Raw genomic sequence first — 14,506 nt, 5'->3', positions numbered from 1 at the left:
TTGTGGGAAATTTAAATGGTGAGGCAATTCTATGGCTAGGGCTCTCCTCAGTCCTGGAGTTGGCCCTGAACTCTAGATAAGGGATGGACGGAACTGTCAGCATCTTCTTGGTTTCTCATTCTTCCTATCTTCACCTCTCCTCATCAGTTTGCATTCTTTCTTTTTAAGAAAAAGCTCCTCATGAAAACTTATCACCACTTTTAGGGAGCCTCTCTCCAAAACAACCTTCTGGGATGCTGTTTTGACAAACATACACATCTCTGCAAAGGAATTTCTCCCGAAATAATGTATTTTTGGATGTTATATGCTACGGCTACCATACGTCCAGGTTTCCCCAAACATATCTGAGAATTGGTCGTTGTAAATAGAGTCCAGGCGGGATTTCTGGAAAATGGCAAAATGCCTGGGAAAACCCAGATGTATGGCAACGGGACTGTTTTTGTGTTGAAAATACTAATGATAATAGTAATAAAGCTCAAAAACTTTTGTCTGGATCTTCACTTTTTGAAATATGGCAACCCCATTATATGCACAAAAATATAGTGGTACCTTGGGTTATGAACTTAAGGTAATTCATTCCGGAGGTCCGTTCTTAACTCAAAACTGTTCTTAACCTGAGGCGCGCTTTCGCTAATGGGGCCTCCTGCTGCCACTGCACGATTTACGTTCTCATCCTGGGGCAAAGTTCTCAACCCAAGGTACTACTTCCGGGTTAGCAGAGTTTGTAACCCGAAGCGTTTGTAACCCAAGGTACCACTGTAACTAACTAACTAGCTAGCTAACTAACACACTTCCCCCTAGCAGGTACATTTTTGGGCACATTACTTGGTATTTTGCAGTGCAGTTCTGCAGCCAAGAAGTGCAAATTACTAAGAATAGGTGGTGTTTTGGTCCATGTATTGCTTCAAAAAGTGCAAATTACGTAAGTTTGCCTTTTAATGCAAACTGAATTGACTTCCTCTCCCATCTCTAGATACAAGGAGAAAGATCCTAACCCCCCTGAGGAAGAGGAAACTCCTTGCATTGAGGAGTTATTACAGCCAAATCAATAAACAGAAAGATCCCAGTTTTATTTTCAGATACTTATAAAAGAGAGAGAAAAAAACAGAAAGAGGGAGAAGTAGAGAGAGACAGATCCGAGAGAAAGAGAGAGAGCGCAGTACTTTCAGTTGCTCCCAACAAACTAAGCATCAGCACTTAGGTGACACTGCATGAGTTACTTGGCCCTGAGTAACGGTCACACTGGAACGAATTCTGAGGTAGCAGTTTTGCCAAGGCCGCATATCCATCTGCAGGCTGCTCTACAACTCTCCTCAGATTCTCTTATTTTCTAAACAGTCAGTCAGAGGGACTCTGGCACTCCCGGCAGTCCTTCATGTCCTCGGAGTAGTTCTCGATCTGGATTGTCGTCGTGTGGAAGTTGAAGGCTCCCTGCAGGCGGGAACTCGCTTCCTTCAAGACAGCCTGAGCATCTGCGTCTTTGTCTGGAAAGGGAGGCAAGCGGCGAGCGGAGCAAAAGGAAGACAGGCATCGTTAATTTGACACAACGTCCGGGGGTGAGGGGAAATGGTGTACTGGGAGTTGTAGTTCAAAACATCTTGGTGGCACCACGTTGAGGAAGGCAGCACAAATGGATTGATTTCCTCCATGCTAAGTGGTGTATCTGGGAGCCTTTCTCACAGTACATGTTTGTGGCCCTACTTGGGCCCCAAATATCTGCGAGAGCACTCCTACAGACCTCTTTAGTTTTGCTGGCTATTAGGGCACCTTCTTCCCCAGAAAGGATCAACACGGACTGTTCATAAAGGTGATTGTGTAATCAACTCAATGGCAACAAAAACATAACCAAGGACAAGGCCCACAAACTGGTCAGGATCCAAGCAATTTCAGAGCCTCTCTTCCCTCATCCGCACCACCACAAGCACCCTCTGGTTGCTTAGTTGCTTCAGATGTCATGTGAAGATGTTCTTGCTTTTTGTTTTTGCCTGTGCATTCTGTGAGCTGTGGGATTGGGCCCTATTATTTCCGAATGCCTGTCTTTAACCAGTTCCTGGGTTTCATTCACTGATTTTGTGATAGTCTTACTTTGTTCAGTGTTATTTTTGTATACGGCTTAAGAGAGATTTTTAAACGTTTTATAAATATTTAAAAATAAAAAATTGTATTGTGTTTTTATTATTTTTGTTGGAAGTCACCCAGAGTAGTAGTAGTAGTAGTAGTAGTAGTAGTAGTAGTAGTAGTAATAATAATAATAATAATAATAATAATAATAATAATAATAAACAAATACGTGTTCTATTTTTTAAAAAGCACAGGGTTGGGGGTGTGGGGCAGTTGAAGATCCTCATTCAGGACGCTGCCTAAGCCATCCACCCACTGGGTAGGAGGAGGTAGGATCAAGGGTTGAGGTTGGCAGACCATCCCAGTCAAAGCCTGGCTTTTCTGGGTGCCAGCACTGTCTATGCCCACATGCTTTTCTTCCCTAGTTGCAAAATCCAACATCCACCTCAGCTACAGTGACTGCACCTTGTAACCCCTAGGCCTGCAACTCATCGAGGTATGCGTAGCCATGTGGGCAGGGAAGGAAGAAGAGGGACTCTCTCCCCTGCCAGATGTATCACAAGATGCTCATATTTCTTTTTTTAAAAAACAAACAAACCCAAAACAAAGTAGGTTTCTAGCATTCGTAGAACCTGAGATGCAAGGCAGGGTGTGCAGACCTGAGTCCCCTCATTTGTTTCTGTGCTCCCACCTTTCAGTTATACTTGTTTATTTAGAACAGCCTTTGCCAACCTGGGTGCCTTTCAGGTATTTTGGACCACAACTGGAAGCCCGATTTATTATATTTTCTGCCCCCCTCTCCCAAACCCCCAGAAAAAAACCTGCAGATACACCTTGCTCAGGAGTGCAACTTACTGATGGCAATGTGGACAGACAGCACGGGCTGAGACACCGTCAGGGCCCAAATATGGAGGCTGTGCAGGGCTTTCACTCCGTTTATGGACAGCAAGATACTCTTCACATCATTGAACTCCACACCCTTTGGGGTGGCTGTAAAGAAGCAAAGGTGGAGAAGGAAATGCTGGTAAGAAGCAGACAACAAGATGACACAACTGCTGCTTTGTCTTGCGCAAAGCTAAAACACATAGTTTGATTGGATTAGACCAGGCATAGTCAAACTCGGCCCTCCAGAAGTTTTGGGACTACAACTCCCATCATCCCTAGCTAACAGGACCAGTGGTCAGGGATGATGGGACTTGTAGTCCCAAAACATCTGGAGGGCCGAGTTTAGGGAAGCCTGGATTATACCATGGAAGATGACTTCATGTTTCCTTGGGGGTCCTTTTCCCAGCCCTGAGAGCCATAGAGAGAGGACTGGAGGACCTCATTTGGCCCCCAGGCCTGATGCTCCCCACTCTTCCATTTCAGCAGCTGGAGAGGAAGGGACCCTCCAGAACAGGCATAGGCAAACTCGGCCCTCCAGATGTTTTGGGACTACAACTTCCATCATCCCTAGCTAACAGGACCAGTGGTCAGGGATGATGGGAGTTGTAGTCCCAAAACATCTGGAGGGCCGAGTTTGCCTATGCCTGCTCCAGAGACTCAGAGGAGTGGTGCTTCCTCCCCCCCCATCTCATTTTCTAGACTCAAATGGTGTACCCTTCCAGCTGCTACGGGGACAAGGAGACACGGGGCGAAATAACTAACACATTACTACCCAACCCAAACCCTTAGAATGCAACAGAAGTCAAACAAGGGAAAAGTAAAGCAACTACCTGCATTTTAAGTGTTGCAATGTCTTGCTTTGACTTACAATGTCCCCCCCCCACACCAAGCAGCCTCCCCCATACATAGAAAATTCATGGCATAGTCCAACCAGATGCTCCGATCTCTTTCGCCCACTTCAAAAGGGGAGACTTGCCTTCCATCAACACAAGGACAACATCTCGGAGGATGCTTAGGGTCGTTCCAAGGACCAGGATGGAAAACAGGAAGGTGCAGATGGGATCCACGTATTTGTACTCTGGCTGGAGGAAGAAGGCGAAGGAGAAAGAAAACTGTGAGCCTCTCTGCCTTATACAGCATCTGTTCAATGGTCTATCTAGATCAGTACCCACTACAATGACCAGCAGTAGCTCTCCAGGGTTTAAGGGAGGGATGATGCTGAGGACCGAACCCAAGATGCTCTGCCACTCGACTGCAGAGTCCCTGCTCTGCTCCGCACCTAACTTATTACTGGCCCCAAACAAGCTTGTTCTTTACAGAGCCAACATGGTAACAGCAGCAGTTGTCTCCTAAGAGAGTCGGCAGAGCTGCTCCATCATGGAATAAATATTCTTTGCAATTATCAATTATTCCAGACCGCTTTACCTTGAAGTAGATGATGTAGGCTGCCACCAAGACTCCAATGCTTTGTAGGAAATCCCCAACCACGTGGATGAAAGCAGCCCGGACACTGGTGTTGGGGCCACTGCCGTGACTGTGCCCATTGCCGTGACTGTGCCCATTGCCGTGACTGTGCCCATGCCCTGACTGGTGGAGAACAATGCCCATTCTGGAGGGAGAAATTAAAAGGAAAAGTGGGCAAGGAGAGAAGACTTTGCCAAAAGGAGAGCATCAGGCTGCAGCAGAGGCAAAGATGGGAAGCAGGGCCATACCGCTGGCTCTGCTCTCTGATCTTTCCTGAACTCTCTTCCAGCCTCAGCTGGCTGTCACTTGTTACTTTTAAGAATTGGTATCTGAGCTTCTTTGTTTTCCTCTTCCCTCCCCATTGCTTTTTCCTCCTCTGTCATTTCTTTCCGACTGCGGTGGGCAGAAACTATCTTTACTCTTCCATAAGCAGTTCTGGGACCCTTTCCCCAGCTGACGGGCAGAGAAATAATGCTACAGTTAAATAACTAAATCCCACACTGGCTTCTCAACTCCTCTTGCATTCTGTACATAAGTTTTATTACTTGTTGTTTGCCACCCTGGGAACCTTCAGAAAGAAGGGCAGGACAGAAATCTGATAATTGTGACTTCCGGGGTTGACACGATCTGGGAATGGCGGATTCCCTCCGAGCTCCGGAGGGAATCGGCTCAGCAGGGGACGGGTCTTTGCCGTGCCGGCGACACGGGGACCCTTAAAACCGCAGGCGCGGTGCCTGCGGACTGAAGACTCGGCGGGTGCCTTAAGCGCCCCCCCTGATTCGCGAAGAGCCTTTTTAAAGGCTGCGGAGGGGATACGGGGGGTGGCGTGGCACTGAGAGTCCATCGCTACCTCTGCTGAGCGAAGCCGCGAGCCATGACCGGAGAGCGCTGACTTCCTTCCTTGAAATTCGGCTGAAAAAACAACCCGTGAGTAATTTGGACTTGGCTTTTAAGAAATTTATCCACTGAATTTGAGACGATCGGGGGATGTGCTAAAAGGAAGTCCGCACCCCCCACCTTGCAGACGATCTAGAGCAACGAAAAAAAAGAACTAAGCTGGAGTGCCTACCCTGTAAAGGGTGAGTTTTAAAAAAAAGACAGTAACTTCCAAGATTTGGAAATTTTGAGCAGGAGAGAGGAGTGTTGGATGTTTTGTGTTCTGTTGTAAACAACCCCCCCTCCCGGGCCCGGGAGCGTCCTGCTTTGGAGCTGGTTTAAGAAGTGCAGAGTTTGACAGCTGTCAAAGCTGTCAAACGGACTGTTAATAGCGGAAAATTGCTACCTAAGTTACCTCTGGATTAAAAAGAGTTACAATTGATCTAAAATTGTTGGAAATAAAGAAACAATAACAAGACAAAGGACTGTTGGGGAAAAGGATACTAAGTAACCAGATTCCCTCTAGAGGGAATTCTGTGGAACTACAATGGCTGTGGATGGAAAGATACTGGGAGAAATCGAAAGGATGTTCTATTTGGTCGGAATCTTACAAGAGCAGACTACGGCTATGAGTGAACAATTGATGACCTTGACTTCTGAAACAAGTAGTCCTGCTGAATGTAACGAGGACCTCAATGAGAAAGAATCCACAGCTGAACCAGAAATGATAATAAAAGAAGAGGAGAAGACAAAACAAGAAAGAGAAGAAGTGCTGTGGGAAAATACTGAGCAGAAGCTGACGCCTGTGGAATACAAACAAGGAGATTATTGGAGCAAATCTACTATAAATCCACGAAAGATGCAGAAGACGAAAGTGGAGGTCCTGGGAGTCTATGAAATTAAGGAATTTAAAATAAAGAAATATAATCGGGGCCTCCACATAGACTCTGACTTTGATTACCTTCAAGATTCATCCCTTGTGGAAACTCTTCAGCAGCTGTTTGCAAATATGGGAAGAGACTTTGGACTGATGGTGAAAGAACTCTTTCGAGATGTGACGACTGGCATAAAGGATTACCAACAAGACCGGCGGAGAGGGACTGAAAGAGACTGGAGGGCCTCGGACGTGAGGAACCCGGGCTAGGAACTGTTATTTTGAACATGCTTTGGGAAGGGACGCAAACCGGGGATGGGAGGGAGGGAAAAATTAAGTTCTAACAACACTCATGATTATGGGATTTGGTTAAAAAGATCATTATTCAAGATAAAATGGGAAATCGATGGAAGGGAATTGAGTCCAGCTTAGAAAAAATTAATTTTGTTTGTTTTTATAAAAGAACTAATATTAAGACAGGGAAATGCCAATTTGCTGACATAAATTTGGAAATGGGGATGCAAGGGAGGGGGTAGGGGGAAGTCAATGACCAGGGTTAGGAAATAACATTTTCGGGAAAGTATATATGTTTGTTGTTGTTTTCTTATTTTTTTTTCTTTGTTTATGTGTTTATTTGTTTTTTGTGTTTTTGTTTTTGTCTATATAAAATGTGAAAACCCAATAAAAATTTTATATAAAAAAAAAAAAGAAATCTGATAATTGCACTAAATCAGGGGTCAGCAACCTTTTTCAGCCATGGGCTGGGCTATATTTTTTTTTGGGGGGGGGAATTGAACAAATTCCTATGCCCCACAAATGACCCAGAGATGCATTTTAAATAAAAGCACACATTCTACTCATGTAAAAACACGCTGATTCCTGGACTGTCCATGGGCCGGATTGAGGTGATTGGGCCACATCCAGCCCCCTGGCCTTAGGTTGCCTACCCCTGCACTAAATGAAGAACATCAAAAGTAAAAACACTCAGAAGTGGGGGCAAGAGAGTTGGGTTCTTCCTTTGACCAGAGGCTTTTGTTCATTCAGCCCCTGTCATCCAGAAGCAAAAACCCAGGAAGCTGTTTCACACCAGCTCAGATGGTCTGCCCAGCCCAGTAATGTAGACCCTTAATTGGGAGTGTCTTTCCAGGGCCTCTGGCTAAGGTCCTTTCTATCACCAGCTTCCTGATCCTTTTTGCACAGATCTCTATCTCCACACATCCCTGCAGGCTAATCACCTGACTTCATTATCACTTCAAGTGACAATATTGCTTTTAAAGTCAGTTTCCAGGAGGTTTCAATAGAAACTGCTTGCAAAGGGACTTCCAAGTGAAGGCAGCCACGCCTTTACCTACCGTCTGATGTCAGTGGGCAGGACCAAAAGGCTGGAGATTCCCCACAAGGAACACAAGACGTGTTTTGGCCTACAAAGCATGGTACCACTGATCTATGCAGCCCGCAATCCATTGCCAGGATCAACCCCCATCTGAGGAGAATCTCCAGTTTATGCAACTTCCTTAGGTGCCCATTCAAGTGCATTCTGAGCATGCTTACATACATGATGTTTACTGCCACGGCACAGCCAGAGGTGATGAGCATGGCATTCCCTTCTATCTCGTACTCGCCCGAGATCAGCCGTTGCACTGCTAAATAAACCAGGACACCAGTCACCACCCAGATAGACAGCACAGACAGCAGGGCTCCCAAGATCTCTGCAGAGAAAGCCAGGAAGGTTTGGTTAGGTTAGGTGTCAATGGCAGGTGAAGAGCAACAACTCCCCAAGCAGGTAATTTCTGAGAGTTTGGTCATAGCTGCATACACTTGGGAGTATGTCCACCAAATAAAGCTGCCCAATTAGACTGCTCCAATACATTCTCTTGCAACAGACAGACCAATTGCACAAGGCAACAAGAGGCCCAATTCAGTGCTGCTCTATTTGTGCAGGCAGCCTCAACAGTAAAAATTATGTCCAGAGAACTCTTTGAAATCACAACAATAAAGACATTAAGCACCTTATCGGAGGGGGAACGGGAGAAATTGGGACCTGTGTGTAAATTGTCCCGTGTGCAGGAGTTCCATGTGAATCGGGCCCACAAATCTTACCGTCCCCAATTTAGCCCTCCCTGCATCACTGATGCACACGCAGTTATTTTCTGGGCTTAAAATGAGATCCATTGTTCCATACTTTTAATTCCACCTTCTGAAAAATGTCAGGTAATGCTAAATAATAAATAAAATAATAATAATAATAATAATATAGCTGCATTTTCAGCAGCACAATTGGACGCCTTCATCTGCCCCAGCTGCAACAAAACATGTTGTTCCTGGGTCGATCTCTACAGCCATAGCAAGCAGTGCAACTCTCCAGCGGTTTGACTTTACCCCAAAGGCACACTCCTCCATTGTCTCCTGAGACAAACAGAGGCCAGCAACAACTGCAAGTACTTGGCAATCATTTTTAATTATTTCTATGTAATTTTATACACATTTTACTTACCAAGCAAAACTAAGTTACATTAATTTAACCAATGTATCTTTTGAATTCCCAGATCATGTTACAACTTTTTAGCCCCCACCCCATGATGTGTGTGTGTTTGTGTGTTTGTGTGTGTGTGTGTGTGTTTAAAAAAATCAGCATGCCCCACCAACACAGCTCTATGGTCCTTGCTCAGAAGTTTGCATTTGATCTGCTACAGTATGAATGTCACATAGCCGGCAGGTACAACCTTGGGTGGGCTTCCTTGGAAGTCCGCTTAATTGTATTCACTGGGACTTACTCCTTAGTAGCCAAGATGCTGTTACCTGCTCGATGCCAACCAAAATTCATGGTCTTGGTAGGGGGCCGAGAGGACATCCAGAGAGAGAAAAGGCTGATCATCATGCTGGCAAAGTCCGTCAAGAGGTGGGCGGCATCAGTCATGATGGCAAGGCTGTGGGCAAGGTACCCCCCTGGGAAGAGAGAGCCCCACAGGCAGAGGGCAGTATTAGAAACTGAGATATGAAAGCTAAATGGCACCTTAATCCTAGGTTAAGGGCACAACAACGGAATATCTAGGCGCGCTTTTTTTATAACAGGAATACAAAGCTGAAAATGAATGAACTGCAGCTAAAATATTATGTTCCTTTTTCATGTGGTCTAGTCCTTCCTCTGCCCACCCCCCTAATATTCTTGAGAGGGTCTCTTCTCCAGTCTTCAGAGAGTAGCTAGAAGTGGGGAGGCAGAAAAGGGTCCTCCTTTCCTTCCACTCTGCAGTTTTAATCTGAAATATTAGGAGCAGTACTGCGCCCAGAACTCAGAAGCTGCTTGCACTAATGAAATTCCCTGTTGCAAAATGTGCCTAGAACAATGCGAGTTTCCAACACTGATTACAGATGATTCATGCATTACAACAGTGTTGGGGAAACTCGGACCTGTGGGCCAAATGCAGCCCTCTGGGCCTCTTTGTGCATCCCCTGGAACTCCCCTCCACCCAAGGCCACAGCTCTCACTGGCTGTGCTTCACACCCCTTCAGTGTGGCTGGCCGGAATGTGTTGCAAACTGCCCAGGGAACTTATGGTGAAGGGCAGGTAAATACAGTGGTACCTCAGGTTAAGTACTTAATTCATTCCAGAGGTCCGTTCTGAACCTAAAATTGTTCTTAACCTGAAGTACCACTTTAGCTAATGGGGCCTCCTGCTGCTGCCGCACCGCCGGAGCCCGATTTCTGTTCTCATCCTGAAGCAAAGTTCTTAACCTGAGGCACTATTTCTGGGTTAGCAGAGTCTGTAACCTGAAGCGAATGTAACCTGAAGCGTATGTAACCTGAGGTACCACTGTAATAGGAAGAACTGGGACAACTCAGTCAGTACAGCATGAGACTCTTAATCTTAGGGCCGTGGGTTTGAGTTCCACATCAGGCAAAAGATTCCTGCACCACAGGGGTTGGACTAGATGACCCTCGAGGTCCCTTCCAACTCTATGATTCTATAGGATGATGATGATAATTTTGTACACAGTCATAATGCACAACCCAAGCAGCAAACAGTGATGTCAAAAAGCGTCAAGAGCCTTACCCACAACTTCTCCCACCATGAAGACCAAGCAGATGGCCGAGGCAACATAGAGCTTCTTCCGAGCTCTCTCTTTTTCAGCATCGTAGCTGCTGTTAGATGCCCAGCTGGAATGGCAGTGCTGGTTCCCATTCAGGCCCAGCTCAAAGGAGGAAAGGTCTGGAACGTAGCCGACCATTGGGGTTGGGAAATTCTTACCCACGACTCCTAAATAAGACCTGTGTCATAAAGAGAAGATTTTTAAAGAAAGAGAGAGAGAGAGGTTGTCTCAGGCAGAGATGATGCTGTCCCCCAAACTCTAAATTTGCAGAAGCACAACACTAAACTGAATACCCCCGCCACCACAAAAAAAATGTCCAATAAGGACCAAGTATGTTAGTTAGCCACACCATGTTGAGTGTCAGCTGGAAAAGCAAAGCAGAAAACAGCAGAGGCTGGAGCGGGATGCCTTACTTCAGCTCCTTATGAATTTAATTCAAAGTCACTGTACTGGAGCTATTAGTGTGCAGGACTAGAACATAGGAAGCCCAAGATTTAGGTCCTCACATGGCTGGGAAGCTCACTGGGTGGCCCTTGGTCTCTCAGTTTAACCTGCCTCACATTGTTGTTGTGAGGATAAAATGGGGGTGTGGGAAAACTAGGTACATAACCTTGAGCTAATAAAAATAATAATAATTAATAATAATTTATTACTTTTACGGTGTTGCCCCAACCACTCTGGGCAACATGGTGGGATAGAAATGTATCCCTTGGTTGGAAAGAAATGTAAATTAATAAATAAATAGTATCTTGATCACCTATATTATTATTATTTAAAATAATGTTTCATAAATAGTATCTTGGTCACCTATATTATTATCATTTAAAATAATGTTTCGTTTGACGGCATGGCATTCAAGTTCTGCTGTGCGGCAGTGCCAAGTAGAGATCCTCACAGTGTTAGCAAAACAAGCAGAAAATAGGCATGTGCTTTTGCGTGTGTGTTTGCTTGTGTGTGTGTGAGAGAGAGTGAGTTTGATTTACATGCCCTCCAGTCCTTAGGCAGCACTACCTAATTTGCCTTCTGTTGCCTCTGCACATATGCACCACTCAAGTTAAGGGTGGGGACCCTCAGGCCCAGGGGGCAAATGCAGCGCCTCCCCCTCCACAGTTTTCTACCCAGCCCTCTTGATTCCTCCTTGGCCAAGCCCCATTCATTCCCTGGGTCATTTGTCCTGCAGCACCAGCCCTGCTCTGCCCCTCCCTGGTGTTCTTTTCCTGGGTGGAATGTGCCCTTGCAATGTGACAATGCCTCCTGCAATCACTGGCAGGGAACCTCTGCATGCCAAAGGCAGGCAAGAGGGACACAGGCAGAACAATGGGGGGATGTGATTCTTACCTTTCGTAGAGCAGGCTGCATTCCGAACATGTTACTGTCTGAGGTTCTTAACACACACACACACACACACACACACACACACACACACACACACACACACCTACACCTCTGCCTCCTATCTGCCCAGGCAAACAATTTCGGTTTCTACACTCAAGTGCCAAAGGAGGGCAGGGGAGGGCAGGGTTCAAATCCCCCCTCAGCCATGAAGCTGGGTGATCTTTACTGCAATAATGCAGTTAACATGCATGGGTTTTGTTCTGTATATCACACCAAGTTCAAGCTTTTTAATGTATATAGCAATTTGTAAATTTTTAAGGATATATGCAGCATCTCTTGCAAAGCTTGAGCAAACTTGGGACCCTGAGGATGGGGTGGGAAGGACCTTGTTTTCTCTCCATGCAACCTTATCTGACAAAAAAAAAAAAAACCCAAACACTTTTTCTCTCTAAAGTTGCAATTTACATTTCAAGGGAAGCCTCTGGTGGTGCCCTTGAAATGCAAACTGCCGCTTCCAAGAGGCAAGTTTTCTTGGAACAGGGCAGAGAACAGAGAAAAAGTTTTAAGCTTTCGCCACATTTGCCTGGAAGTTGCTTCCTTGCAGATACTCTTTATATAACAAGAACAAACGCAGAGTTTAGCCCACGCTGGGTGACCTTGGCATATAACTCTCTCTCCCTAATCTATCTCACAGGGTTGTTGTAAGGATAATATGGGAGAGGCAGAGGTAAGCACACTGCTCAGTGCTTCTTCCAGGAGGGTGGTGTGTAAGTGTAGCAAATACATGTCGCAGCCCAGGGCTCTCTCTAAAACAGCCCTGCGTTTTTCCTGAAATGCTGCCCTCACCTGCTGCAAAGCATTTTATGCTAGATTAGAGAAGACTCCATTTTTACATTAACTTAACTGGAACAATCCCTACCCTCTGATCCCACTCTCTGTTCGCAATCTCTGCTGCAAGAACAGAACCCACACTCCACTCATAGGTTTTTTCCCTGGTATAGTTGGGGTGTACAGAAACAACCCTTTTGCCTTGCTTTTAGTTACCCTTATTGCAGTTGAAAAAGGATGTCAAAGTTACTTAATAGTGACCAATTACTCTTTGAACACACACCCTGGGAGAGCTTGAGCCGGAGGCTGCCATCCTTTTTTCACGCATTGTGTATTTAACAAATACACAACAGATATCGACATTCAACAGATAAAGCTTCTCTGAAATTTCATGCCAGGAAAAGTTTAACTTCTTGATTTGATTCTAGACCACAGACAGGGAACCCTTGGCTTTCCAGATGTTGCAAGCTTACAGTCCCCTCCCAGCTGATATCAGATAGCCGCCCCCCCCACTTCCCTGTTGAACTTCCGGAGCCCATGTCAGCAGTCATTTTAAGCTACTTTTTATTTTAGAGTTAGCTTTTAACTGATTTTATCTCCATGGTATTTACTGAGTTTGCTGTTTCTACTACTTAGAGAGGAGTACTGTTAAGCAGGATGTAAATTGCCAAAACCAATCAGTAAAAGTCATTCCTGGCCCATGTTCCTGCTGGTGGGGGCTGGCAGAATTGGGGGTCCAACAACATCTGGAGGGCCACAGCTTCTCCACCCGTGTTTCAGGAATTGGCAGGATTTTTCTTTTTCTTTTTTGTAAGTTCATTACACTTCCGTGGGCTCCAGCCCAGTACTGTAAGAGAGGGTGGCTGGGAGGGTCTGCATGCACAGTTCTGGATCTGAAGGCTTCGATGGAGCCCCCAAACTCTAACCAATAAGCTGCATAAGATGGGGAGGTGGGCAGGCGGTGATGAGCCCCTCTCCCAAAGCCAGCGACCTAGATAAGGTTGCAAGGCGCTCACTAGGGCTTAACTCCCACTGAACGCAACACGATTCACACCTGAGCAAACACAGGTTTGCACACCTACAGTCCAATCTTGCACCTATTTAGTGTCATCATCAGATCACCCTTAACTTGTTGGGACTTACCCCATCTACAAAGGTACCAACTTAAATAAAATATTGGGGGGAAGGCAAGCTGCGCCCCGTATAATCAGTCACAAGGCGCACACTATTTTGAACGACAGTGCCTATCAACTTGGGGAAGCATCAAATATTTTATTGGGGGGAGGCAGAAGGTACCTGGGCCCCTTGGAGTTTGCTCCTATTGCGGAGTAAACATGCTTAAAATCGGACTGCACTGTGGCAAAGAATTAATGCTGGAGAAGCAGCGAGGTAGTAAATGGATCTGGAGCTATATTGGCGCGAAGCGTCCGCATTGCCTTCGGGGCGGAGAACTGCAGGAGCAGAAAGCAAAGTCGGGGAAAGAAACACGGAGGCCGCTGGCCGCGACTCACCTGCCTTCCACGCCATTGAGGAGCTGGCTCTTCTCTCCCGAGCCCGGCTCCATCCTCGCCGGCAGGTGCAAACCGGCGGACGCTCCTTTCCCCGCGGAGGCCCCCGCTCAGCCTCGACCTCTCCGGCCTTGCGCCCCCTTCCTCGGCCGCCTCCCCACCCGCTAAGGCCGGCGTCGCTGGCAGCTGCCTCTTATCTCGGCTGGGCGAGCAGCAGCCCGTGTGAAAACGGCGCCGACTCGTGCGCAAAGCCCCGCAGGGGGAGAAGGAGGGCGCTGCGGCCGGGGCGGCCCGGCTGCAAAGTTTGCAAGCGCCGGCTGACCAGGCGGGCGCGGAGGGAGCAAGACGCCGACCCCTCCCTGCCCAAGGGCGGCTGGTGATCCCATCCTTCCCCCTCGCCCGCGCACACAAAAGGGTGGGGGGAGTTCCGGGTTTGTTTTCTTTTTCAGGAGATGGGGCGCAAACCCATAAACTCCAGGGTCAAAACTGGAACTTCGACTTGTTTGTGTCTTATCCAACGTAAGGAGAGCCCTGCTAGATCCAGTCCCCGATGGATGCTCAGTGAGCGGGGCTGAAGGGTGCGCTGG

The 14,506-nt window shown here is 46.7% G+C and overlaps 1 protein-coding gene across 1 annotated transcript; it reads right to left on the bottom strand.

Annotated features, from left to right (window-relative positions):
• Positions 1–1,049: 1,049 nt before the first annotated feature.
• On the bottom strand, positions 1,050–14,251 carry SLC30A2 (solute carrier family 30 member 2). The gene is made up of 8 exons (XM_082231848.1): positions 13,923–14,251; positions 10,212–10,426; positions 8,960–9,106; positions 7,716–7,869; positions 4,372–4,555; positions 3,923–4,028; positions 2,917–3,051; positions 1,050–1,484 (listed from the first exon to the last, which is right to left on the bottom strand). The coding sequence occupies exons 1-8, from the start codon at positions 13,973–13,975 to the stop codon at positions 1,339–1,341; spliced, it is 1,140 nt and encodes a 379-aa protein (XP_082087974.1). The 5' UTR covers positions 13,976–14,251; the 3' UTR covers positions 1,050–1,338.
• Between the last annotated feature and the right edge of the window lie 255 nt (positions 14,252–14,506).

The sequence above is a fragment of the Podarcis vaucheri genome (genome assembly GCF_965113315.1).
Source record: "Podarcis vaucheri genome assembly, chromosome: 7".
Classification (NCBI taxonomy): Eukaryota; Metazoa; Chordata; class Lepidosauria; order Squamata; family Lacertidae; genus Podarcis; species Podarcis vaucheri.
Note: the sequence above shows the minus strand (reverse complement) of the source record. Positions and strands in the feature narration are given on the sequence as shown.

Excerpts from the sequence above, each read along its gene's own strand:
- SLC30A2 (XM_082231848.1), bottom strand. The coding sequence starts at position 13,975 with ATGGAGCCGGGCTCGGGAGAGAAGAGCCAGCTCCTCAATGGCGTGGAA. Across the intron at positions 10,427-13,922 it reads CTCAATGGCGTGGAAGGCAG|GTCTTATTTAGGAGTCGTGG; the intron begins GTGAGTCGCGGC and ends TTTATGACACAG. Across the intron at positions 1,485-2,916 it reads GTCTGTCCACATTGCCATCA|ACAAAGACGCAGATGCTCAG; the intron begins GTAAGTTGCACT and ends CTCCCTTTCCAG.